Raw genomic sequence first — 12,069 nt, 5'->3', positions numbered from 1 at the left:
ACTAGGTCCTTACTCCTGACTAGACAGAAAAAAAACTGAGTACCTATAGCAGAGTAGAGTATACCCCCTGGGACTGCCCATAGGCATAGCCAGACTTTTTCTCTGCCTGGTGTCCTACTCCTGTAGGGGGCAGTATAACCCAATGGCTCATTATTCCAAATAGGAAACCTTCATCTTGTTTGCAATTATTAAAAATTCTAACTACCAGCAAGAATGTGTCTTTCAATGAATGAAAGAGAAATATATATTTTATTTAAAAATGTTATTAGCATGTTGATAGGGGCAGGGGGGGGGGGGGTGGACAGGAAATGAAAAATAAGCAGATTAAACGTCCGCTTCAACTTCTAGTTTAAATTTGATCATGCAAAGTAACCTGCACGAAAGCTCACCTGAACTGTCCATAATTTAGTGCTGGAAAAATACCAGTGCGTGTTGAGAGCAAGTGTGCCTGTGCATGCATAAATAAAGGGCTGACTCACTGGATGACTCCGAATGCCAGTGACACAGCATTAACTACTGTTTAGCAAACAATAAATCCTTAGGCAGTTTTCAATTATAGTCTCTGCAAAAGCTTTTAAAATGGAAATGTTAAAACTTGTTCAAATGCTCAACAACACTTGACTGTTTTTATTTTAGGGCAAAATGAACTGAAAATAATTTCTATTTTTACTGAGCTTTAAAAAAATAACAAAGTACAAGTAAAGCCAAGTATACTGTGGCCAGATCTGCGGTTTCTTTTACATGGTTGATGATGAAAGCAAACACATCACACATAGGTGTGGAACTCCAGGCAAATTCTAAACACGTAGAATAAATACATTTAAGGGAAATGTTTTACCTGCCTGTTTTTGTCCAGATATTTACACATTTATTATTGTTTAACCACTTAAGCCCCGGAAGATTTTACCCCCTTCCTGACCAGGGCCTATTTTGCGATTCGGCACAGCGTGACTTTAACGGACAATTGCGCGGTCGTGCGACGCTGTACTTAAACAAATTTGACGTCCTTTTTTTACCACAAACAGAGCTTTCTTTTGGCGGTATTTGATCACCTGTGCGATTTTTTGATCATGCGCTTTAAACAAAAAAAGAGCGTCAATTTTGCAAAAATAGCAATATTTTTCATATTTTTTTATATGAAATTCCCCCCCAAAAAAATTTAAAAATCTAAATTTTTTAACATTTTCGGCAAATTTGTTTTATGCTACATATGTTTAGTAAAAAAAACCAAAAAAAATCGCAAAAAGCATATTTTGATTGGTTTGCGCAAAAGTTATCGCGTTTACTAGCAAAGGGAAAGATTTTTGTCATTTTTGTTGTTTTTTTTTTAACGCGTAATGACGGCGATCTGCGATTTTTTTTTTGCGGTACTGCGACGGACAGATCGGACCCTTGACTGACATTTTTGACACTTTTGGGGTTACCAGTGACATTACTGCAGTAATCAGTGCTATACATATGCACTGTTACTGTAAAATGACACTGGTAGTGAAGGGGTTAACTTTATTTGAGAGGGAGGGGCTGTGTGTGTCCCTAGGGGCGTGATTCTAACTGTGATTGGCTGTGGCTTGAGCTGTAGAAACAGTGATCAATGGCCCTACATAGTAGAACCGTGTGATCACTGTTTCTACACAGGGGAGAATGACATGACTTTCTCCCTCTGCAGCGACGATCGCAGAGTGACCGGCGGACACCGGGTCCGCCAGTCACACGCGCAGAGGGGTCCGTGACCACGCGGGAGCGCGCCTCCGGGGGCGAGCGCTCGCTCCCTAGACCCTGACCCTCACAGGCTAGCAATGTAGATCTACGTCACTTTGCCTGTGAGGGGCTGACTGCCGACGTAAATAGTCGTGCGGCAGTCGGCAAGTGGTTAAGTCTGACTTAAAGCCCCTCCCTGGGATAATGATATTAATTGATTGATTAGAATAGGGGTTTACAATTAAGGGCATCTCAGTGGTTATGTTCGTGGATGGAGAAGGTAATTGACTATTTCAGGAAGTACCACAGACCATGCTTTTACCACTCCTGTCGAAGTTAATAATGTTTTAATGATGATTTGTATTGGACAGAGATTTTCCTATTGTACCTTAGTGCTGGGCTGGACACCCACTTACTGTTAGACCTGTGTATATTATAAGGGGTCAATTATATTTGGGGAGTCTGTTTCTGAATAAGGGTCTCATTTTGGGAACTGAGGACAAAAGGAATAGCACCTTTTGTGTGGATATTTATTTATATTTTTATTTAGATTTACACTGGTGGACTATTCTTTCACACAGTTTTATTTTTTCCTGCATATAGACTGATATGGGCTAATTTATTTTTATATGAATTTTTGACACTCATTTTTATAAATATTTTTATCACTTGGAAAAAGCACCTAATAGAACTAGCTGTTGGTTTGCACAGGTTTCTTTACAGAGATATATGTTATTATGGCACTGCATTTTATTGTTCGGAATTTATTTTACACACACTGGCCACTTTATTAAGTACACCTTGCTAGTACCAGGTTGGACCCCCTTTGGCTGCAGAACTACCTTCATTCTTTGTGGCAAAGATTCAACAAGGTGTTGGAAACATTCCTCAGAGATTTTGGTCACTGAGTTGCTGCTATGTGATTGGCTGATTAGCAATTTGGGTTACCAAAAAATTTAATAGTTGTACCCAATAAATTGACCAGTGAGCATGTGTATATATGGCATTTTTTTGTTTTTTTTTACTCAGAATGATGAATTCATAAATACAGAGCTGCAAGTATTTGTGTCTTTAATATCTGCTTGGAGTTCAGCGTTAAACTTCAACCTTCAGCTTTCAATGTCTGTATTCACAAAATACTTCTCAAGTGAATTGTTAATGTACTGAAGCCCAGCATACCATAAACAGGGCTCCTGTTTCTGTGTTCCGCTCCTCCAGGACTGCAGCTAAAGTCTTGCACAGGCTGCTCAGGTATAGTCCCCACTGAAAAAAAATATTAATTTTTTATAAATATTAATAGATAATCTAAGTACAATGTGCTGTAACACCAATAGCAACACAAAATGTGTACATATTTTACCAAATTAAGCCAAATTATGGAAGCATCTTGTAATGAGGCATGTGAAATCTTTAACAGTACCATTAGGTAAAAGATGGCATTCACCAAGTTAAACTAGGTATTAGGTGTTTATCCACTGGCTTACGTCAAAACATCTGGGGTTGTGTACTTTACCTAATGTAAGTATATAGCTCAAACATATTCTGCAGTGGTTTATATAACATATTGAACCTTTAATCAAGCTGAAATACATCAGGTACAGCCATACACAATGTATATAGGCACTATACCCAGATCTTGGTCGGACCCAAGTAACCTTTCAGAAGGTTGTGGGATAAAAAGTCAGTGTATGAAGGCCAGCAAAAGACAGGCAAGCATTAAAAAATCCACGTAGAAGAGCTTTGGAGAGAACTGTAAACAGAAACCAAATACTGAATGTGACAGTGCTAGCTTACCCTGTGGAGAGGGAATGTATGGTTTTGCCCCTCCAAACGAAGGCCTCCTAGCTGGTGCAGCATTGTACTCTACAGGGAATGGAGGAGAATTCCCAGCTCTCATGAAATGAATTGGGTTGGCACTGTTGGACTTCCTCACCATGCCAGATCTGAAAGGAAACAATCTAAAATGAATTACTTAAATACATTTAGTATATATGCACAAAAATGTAAAGATTATGTTAACCCTGCTAACAGACAGAAATGGCAGAAATCAGCAACTAATTTAAAAAAAAAGTAAACTGCACAATCATGTACAGCAGGAAAAACAAAACAAACCACGTGTGCTAGTAACTTGTTAACATACATAGTCAATATACACACTTACTTCGGAGGGGTGTACTGGTTGGGCGACTGCAGATTCTGCTCTATCCTCCGATAATTGTCAATTTGAGTTGGGACTGGAATGGGCACCGACTGCCCATGCCTACTTCCTGATGTCTGAGACAGTCTAGAACAGAGAAACAAAGTCATTATATTATAACTTCCACAATGCTGCAGTACAAGTGAAACTAAGTTCCCTAAATAAGACAAAAAAGTTACTTGCTCACGATAACTCTAAAAAAGTCTATTAATTGTCTGTCAAAACAGCATGAGGAGGATTCCTACCTGGATGGGCTGGGAGAGCAGCTATAGGGTGTAGGGGAAGGAGTTCGAGCTCGGCTTTCCTGGCCAGTTGATGTCAGCAAAGACCTAATAAGTGAAGACAGTGTTACGCCACAAAGGTCAGTATAACACAATTAGAATGATTTCTATTTATTTAATAATTTTTATTTATTAATTCAATTACTCTATAAAGGAACAGAACGCTAAATCAATGGAAATTAGACTTACCCACTACACATTAAAGTATCCTGGATGGGCTTGCTTGTAGCAGCTTCAGCAATATCACCTTTAGTATAGAGAATTATGTTAGTTATAGCTATAACTGAATTAAAAAAGGTGAGCTAAAAAGCAGCTCTAGTTGTCTTTGCACAAAACCTGGATATACAGTATGTTTCATGTTATTCTGGAAAATTTCCTCTAAATCAAGGGCCAGTTTATTGACTTCTAACTTTAGGGGGGGGGGCAGACTGTGGACAGCAGGAGTGGAAATAAACATTGCCACATTTATTATTTGGAAGAAACAGTGCCCCATCGTTGATATCATTGGGAGGAATAGCACCCCATTGTTGGGGGTCAGAGGGATATATGGTGCTCCATTGTTTATGTCAGTTGGCAGAATACTGTCTCGTATCAATGAAGGAATAGTGCCCACAAGGGCCGGATAAAGACAAGCAAAAGGTAGTTTTTTAGCAAGATCCTTACATATGGTTAAAAGTGAAATGACGGTTTTGGGCTTTAATGTTTGACAATAACTAAAGCTAGAGCATAAAGTCCAAGCAACACTGTGTCCTAAAACGGAAACTCATAAACTGGTAGCTAATCCCAACATTCCAAGGTTGGCAGCTGGCCAGCTCAAAAAACTATGTAACAGCATTGAATGACTTAATGTTCTTTAGCAGATTCTACCCTCAAAGTACCCCTATAGAGTTGGGGTAAGAAATCTTCTGAACTCAGTTGTACTTGCCACTTTTAGCAATATGTTCAACTACCTTTTATCCAAATAAGATCCTTGGAAACATTTGAAATCTTTCCAAGACATCCAACTAGCCCCTGGACAAACTTTTAATTCCTAGAAAATCACACCTGCCAACTAATCTCATGAGGTTTGCGAAGGAAAGAAAAAAAAAAAATCAAGTTCTTTGTTTAATTGCCTGGGAAACAAACCAGACTTTAATTATTATGTTCGGTCTGAGCTGCAATAATTAGCTAGTACCACATAACGACGCAGATCACTGGGGCACAAGCAGAACAACAAAAGCAGCGCAATTGTCCTATTAGCCTGCATGCTTTATGCTGCCTATCACAGTACATTTTCTTTTTAACCCCTTTCCAACTATTAAAAACAAATTCATAGAGAAGACAGCTGGCTCCTAAATGCAGCAGTTAAACAAAGGTTTCAATAAAATGCCTATCGATTTCTTGGAAGTATGTGCTATGCTCAATTTTCCTGCCCTGGGAACATCGTTAGGCAGGAAGAAATCCCCATGACCATTAAATTATTTACCTAAACTGTAAATTAAAACCTCCAGAAGAGAGTGTAAAGAACTTCTGCCATTGCATATACATAGCAGTTGATCTGTTGGTAAAATATGTTGTTAATTGTTTACACTGGTTTCCCAGGTTGGGTACAGGGCAGGATTTTCTAGACAACACCACCATTCAGCTTAGTAAATCAGACATTATCTAATATATACCTAAAGCCCAAACTTTTTTTTCCATACTGGGAAAAAATGGGAAATGGTTAAAATTAACCCCACATTTTCTTTTTCTCACTAGGGAGATGTCCTTTGACTTCCTACCTTCTGCACATAACAGTAAGTAAGTGAAAGGAATAAGTCCTGCGAGCGACCCTGAGGCTCTAAATCGATCAGTTATTTGTCGCAGACACTCCACTTCTCATAATAGTGTGCATAATTGAAAAAAATATATAGTGTTGCGCAAATAAAAAATTATTAAATTAATTAATTTGTGCTTAAATTATTAAAAACCCAAAATATTTATATGTGACATAATATTAAAGTGCCAATAGTGCTAATAAAGTGGTAATAAACTAACCTTGAGAACCAGGAAACTGTGCAGGCACCATAACAAAATCGTCTGTGTCACAAGATGAGTTTTTGCTGCTGCTTCCACCAGACTCTTTTGACCCTTGAAGAAAACCTGGAGAGTCAGGCATAGGGGAAACCAGTGTTTTCTCCTGTAGCTGTTGCATTTCTCCAAGTGACTGCTAATGTGAGAAGGAGGAAAACAAATCTTGATTAAAGGAAGGCTCAATTTTATTGTCATTATCATCTTGGTGGCATACAGTCACAAAAATGGCATATTTGGTAAAATCCATGTCTCTGAGTTCGATGGACACAGCATTCCATAAATCATAACTACTGGGTTATAATGCCTCCTCCAGGAGTAGGACTAGGCAGAACAAAAAACACCTGGCTACACTCATGGGCCGTCCTCAGCTGGTATATAACCCCCCTCTCTGCTCTAAGTAATCAGTTTAGTAGCAAGCAGTTCTAGAAGTATCAGAACTCCATAGACGGGTTGGTGCTGTGTCCGTCGAAACTCAGAGAAATGAATTTTACAGATTTTAATGGGTAGTTTGTATTGTGATCTCCAGGTTCTCCACCAGAGCAGAGGGAGACTCCGCTCGCAGAAGGAGAATGTGCAAGTAGTCCAGTATCGCGATCTCCCGTTGGCATAGCAAAGCTAGCACCGGGGCTAACACTTTTGTGAAGACTTGAGAAGCAGATGCGAGACCAAAGGGCAACGCCAGAAAATGATACCTCTCCCACGGCAATGCGGAGAAAACGCTGGTGACTGGCACATATTGGAATGTGAAGGTAGGCATCCTTAAAATCAATAGAGGCGAGGAAATCCCCCTGATGAAGGGATGCCACCGCCATTCAAATGGACACCATTCTGAACTTCTGGGGGGGGGGGGGGGGGGGGGGAGTTAGCAAAACTCGATCCTGTAGTCGGACCGAATGACTTTGTGGACTCACTTGTCTTGCACCCGGGAAGTCCACGGGTCCGGAAACCAGCGAAGACGCCCCCCACACCCGATACGGGTGAGGGCGCACCTTCATGCCTTGTCCACGGGTCTGGAGAAGTCCGATCTTGGCTTGCCAGACCAGGTTCGTTTGGATCCTCCAGAGGCGGCCCTGAAAGGCTGCAAGCCCTTGTCAGTCAACCCTGAGGGACGAAAAACTTCTTATGAGGTGAGAAGGAGGCCCATGTCTATGACAAGGTTCCTTGCCCACAGAAGCCTGCAGAAGAAAAGTACTCTTCCCCCCCTTGTGAGACTTTTATTGATGTCATCCAGGCGATCTCCTTGAAAAGGAAGATCAGTCAAGGCCTTTTTTGAAGTCTGATCCGCAGACCAGCACTTGAGCCAAAAAATATGCTGAAGGACCACTGCCAAAACAGAGCGTCGAGCCATTGGGGAGCTGCATCCAAAGAGGCATCACAGATAAACTGCAGCCCCTGGACTAGCTGGTCTGCCAGCTCACCAAAGGCAGAGGGGAGTTGTTCCCCCTCCAGCTCACGGTGTAGGAGCTTAGCCCACTTGGTCAGAGTTTGCGACACTAGGGCAATGGTGAAGACCAGCCTCATTGCCGAATCAGCCAGATGTATACATAGTTCAGGCCTTCGCCTTCCGGTCAGCCAGATCCTTAAAACCCGGGGACTTTTCAACCGGAATCATGGTTGCCTTGTTCAATCTGGAAACTGGAGGGTCCACCCTCGGTGGCACAGTCCACCTCTTAAGAAGGGACTCCTCATAGGGGTAACGCCTAGTAAAGCGCTTAGGGATCCCACGGGGACACTTAGGTCGTCCCTACTCTTTATCGATCATTCTGTCAAAATAGAAGGGGGAAAGGAAACACCTTAGCCGCTCTGGATGGCTTGTGAGTGCCAAAGGGCACCTGCGCCTCTGTCGCAGCTTCAGCTGCATCCTCTATCTTCTATCTTTCTGCATCCTGTATCTTCAGGATCTCACGCACAGATACAATCAGTGCATCCACCAGCGCTTTCCCGTGCGCGGTCATTCTCACTATCAGAGGATTCTAGACATGTGGTTGAAGACCCAGCAGGCTGACCCACATCCGCAGTGAATCCGAATCTGGATCAGATTCTGGATCTGATGACACAGATGAGGACAGGGGGTGCATTTTCCTAGCCCATCCCCGCACGCCACCTCCACCCGAGATACAAGGGACTCCGGGACCGCCGTCAGTGCATGGATGGATGGATGGTTGGGAGGGGATCAGTTGGGGAAATGTGCTCCAAAGACTCCATGAGTCACCAGGGGGACCCCCACAAAAAGTGTAAAACACTGCTAAGGGACAACCCCCACTGCGCTGGCAGCACCACCCAGTCGCCAGGCATAAAGTACCAAGCGATCCTCAGCAGAGAGGGAGAGGACCCCACCAGACCCACAACCCACAGAAACAGGCACCTGCAGCCAACAGGAGAATCTGCACTACACGTGCAGCGATCAGGAAGTAAAATGATCCAGGAGTCATCACCAGGGGACGAGGAGAGGCTTCCACCGCCAAAATCGCCGCCCACAGGGCTCCACTGTCATGGCCGTCGCCATTTCCAATGGAAAACCACAACAAAATGGCCACCGGACTATACAAACATGGCAGCTGTGTATAGAAACACACAGGCTACAACAAAATGGCGGCACCAGGAGGCTTACAGGACCCAGGAGGGAAACCAGGCCTCAAGGACAAATCCAGGCAGGACGGGAGGCCCTGGCAGAAGCCCCCACCAGGTACAACTCCCCCTCCCTGCACAGTCGATCATCCGGTTGCCTGCGGCGCATCCCCCCAGCCCCCATCGCCAGTTAGCGCCCTGCCCCCACCCCAGGAAAGTGGCCAGACCACCCAAACAGCCCCAGCGTGGAGGGGGGGGTGCCTGCGGGAAGGAGGGGAACCCGGGGGTCCGATCGTCCCAAGGAGGAGCCCATGTCCACCCCAAAACCCTCCAGGGGGAGAGGGAGGGGACAGCTACTCACCATACCAGGAACCAGGCTGGCACTGCTCCAGACAGAAACCCTCTCCATCAAAATGGGGGGCTGTCGGCCAGGAGGAATGCTGCGACTCGGGCCGAGACCCAGTAGTATGCAAAATCGGGAGGCGTTTAATTCGCAGGCCAGCCCCCTCCAGTGGGGCTATGTCACGGCTGACCTAGCATGGAGCAGAGGGCTGTGCGCACGCTCTGGCCAGACTGGGGTGACCACTGGATCTAGATTATCCAGCCCGTTGACCAGTCCGGCAGTTGATTGTAGATATCACAGGAAAAAAAAAAAAAAAAAAAACCAGGAGAAAAAAATTTCTATCTAGAAAGAAAAATATTTACCAGGACCAAAGATCCCAGCAAGGAACTAGGTCCTTATTCCTGACTAGGCAGAAAAAAACTGAGTGGCTATAGCAGAGAGTGGGAGTATACCCCCTGGGACTGTCCATGGGTGTAGCCAGAATTATTTTCTCCCTACTGTCCTACTTCTGTTGGAGCCAGTATAACCCAATGGTTATGAATATCAGGAGCTGTGTCCGTCAATGAACGAAAAAGAAATCTGCCATTCACTTATTCGGTGAGACTCCTAATGCTGCTCATAGACAAATAATGTTCTCCATGAGCATGCAGCTATTTTCATAAAGGAAATCTGGTTTTAATTAAACTTACTGTCACATTTAGTGAAATGATGGACATCAGCCACATAAAATTTTATTATGCTTTTATGTTACAGTACAGTGCAAAGCAAGTTAAGAATGATTATGCATGTTACATACTGATGTTGATCCAATTTTATTACAAATCATTATAGAAATAAGTGTGTTTACCTGTAAAAAGATTTCAAACTATGAACAAATGGTGCACTTACTGGGGGAGATGCCAAGTGTGATGTGGAAGAACTGCTGCAAGAGCTTCCAGACCCTGAACTGGGATAAGAGGGCATTGGCACAGGTGCAGCTGGACAGAAAAAGAGAGGCATGTCAATACACAAAATGACTAGATTACAGTGTACTCTATCAATAACCCCACTGCCAAAACAGAATCTGATGCTGCCACAGATTTCTAGGAATATTATTCACTCTATATCACTTATGAAAACGGACTAAACATAATGTGGAGCTCAAAAATAAATTGTACATGAATAATAAATATCGACTGAAATGTAAAAGGAAACCACACATGACATCATACAACAGTCTCCATGTATTCCCTGCGTGGCCATGGAAAACACAATAACAAAAAAGTAAAAACTTTTAAAGCGGAGCTGTGCCTTGTCCACACAGGAAAAAAGCAACAGGCTTTCCTGACTTTTCATTTTAGAAAGTAAAGAAAATACATGCAAAATCTGAGCATGAAGGAGCATGTGACTCACTCCATGTTAGAGCTCTGAGCCAATCACCAGACACTAGTGTAAGCTTTCACTTCAGTGACTTCAAGGGTATACATGGTACTTCTACCCTCAGCAACCAAACAGAGAGGGAACTGTGAACATAGGCTGCTGGGGATGTTCTGCCGAAAACTCCAACTCGCCAAAATCTCCAACCACGTCACTTCTGGTGACTAGAGCAGGAATAATTTGAGATTTCGACAAGTTGCAGTTTTTACAGACCACCGTCAGCCTGTACACTACGGTACATGACTAGTTGCCTCTTTTCACAGAACACCAGGTAAGGAGGAACAAAGTTGTCGCCACCTTGGAGGCCGCCATGTTGTTGGTTAGTAGCGGGCGTTACTAACAATGTCCAGTCATTATAGCGTGTACCGTAGTGTACAGCCTGCCGTTGGTCTATGAAAACAGAAACTCGTCAAAATCTCCAATTATTCCTGCTGTATAGTCATTAGGAGTAACTTTGTTGGAGATTTTGGCGAGTTGGAGTTTTCGGCAGAACATTAGTATTAAAGCAAACCAGTTGCTTTGATTTTAAATGAACAGGAAGAGGGGTTCCTGGTTAGCAATTTAGCATTACAGACCAGGGATTATGTATTGTGTGACTACTCCTGTGCTATCAGATCAATTATGTGAACTACAATACTTCTAACCAGTATGTGCTAGTCCACAAATTGAAATAAATTACAAATGATACTCTTTCTTCAAAGCCTGCTGCAATCACTAAATTTGTGTTCCTACAAAAGCAGAATGTTCAATACCAATTTAAAGTGCTGCACTACTATATAGTGATAATTATAAACAAAAATGATTGTGCTTTTACATATCATTAATATCATATTACTCAATAAAATAAACCAAGTTAAGTGCTCCAAATAAACGTGCGACTCAATAGCAGTGTCTTTTACGAACTACAGTTCATTATTATCAGTCCATTTTACTGCCAAAGTTTTTCCACATGCTTTTAACTTCTGTGCTATACCCTTCAACATTAACCAATGGGTTTAAATATCATCATAAAAAACACCACGTGGCGTTTTTTTTATGATGACATTTGAATCCAGTGATAATTATTTTATGAACTGTAGTTACTAAAAGAGACATTGCAATTGAGTCACAGTTTACAACTCCCATTTGGAGCATTTATTGGTTTATTTTATTGAATATTACGATATTAATGATATGTAAAACGCACAATAATTTTTGTTTTTAATTAGCCCTATATAGCAATGCAGCACTTTATATTGATATTAAACAGTACAGACCAGGGGCCTTATTTTAAGCTTCAACAGAGACTACTGCTTATCCAGTGTAAGTTTCCTTTTTGTGCTCCATTTCACCATATAACCTATGAACATCTTGGTAGGTAAATGACATCTGCCTACACTGGCTTATGGTGTGAATACACTATTAGAATATCGCCCGATCATTTGACCAACGACTTTTAAAAAAGTATTTGTCGGTCAAAAACGTTGCCAACATACACGGCCCGAATATTGCTCGACCGTTGCCCGCCAACCATC

The 12,069-nt window shown here is 42.4% G+C and overlaps 1 protein-coding gene across 2 annotated transcripts in view; it reads right to left on the bottom strand.

Annotated features, from left to right (window-relative positions):
• ULK1 (unc-51 like autophagy activating kinase 1) overlaps window positions 1-12,069 on the bottom strand; it is a 143,809-nt gene that overhangs the window by 27,324 nt on the left and 104,416 nt on the right. Inside the window, exons 12-18 of one of the 2 annotated variants that reach the window (XM_082266260.1) lie at window positions 10,028-10,116; window positions 6,193-6,364; window positions 4,366-4,423; window positions 4,141-4,224; window positions 3,860-3,982; window positions 3,493-3,656; window positions 2,878-2,961 (exon numbers count right to left, since the gene is read on the bottom strand). In XM_082266260.1, the coding sequence (XP_082122386.1) occupies window positions 2,878-2,961; window positions 3,493-3,656; window positions 3,860-3,982; window positions 4,141-4,224; window positions 4,366-4,423; window positions 6,193-6,364; window positions 10,028-10,116 (774 nt within the window). The remainder of the gene's footprint in view (window positions 1-2,877; window positions 2,962-3,492; window positions 3,657-3,859; window positions 3,983-4,140; window positions 4,225-4,365; window positions 4,424-6,192; window positions 6,365-10,027; window positions 10,117-12,069) is intronic. The other variant, XM_082266259.1, reaches the window with a different exon arrangement.

The sequence above is a fragment of the Pelophylax lessonae genome (genome assembly GCF_965119305.1).
Source record: "Pelophylax lessonae genome assembly, chromosome: 1".
Classification (NCBI taxonomy): Eukaryota; Metazoa; Chordata; class Amphibia; order Anura; family Ranidae; genus Pelophylax; species Pelophylax lessonae.
The sequence above is the reverse complement of the archived record's forward strand: the minus strand, read 5'-3'. Positions and strand labels throughout refer to the sequence as shown.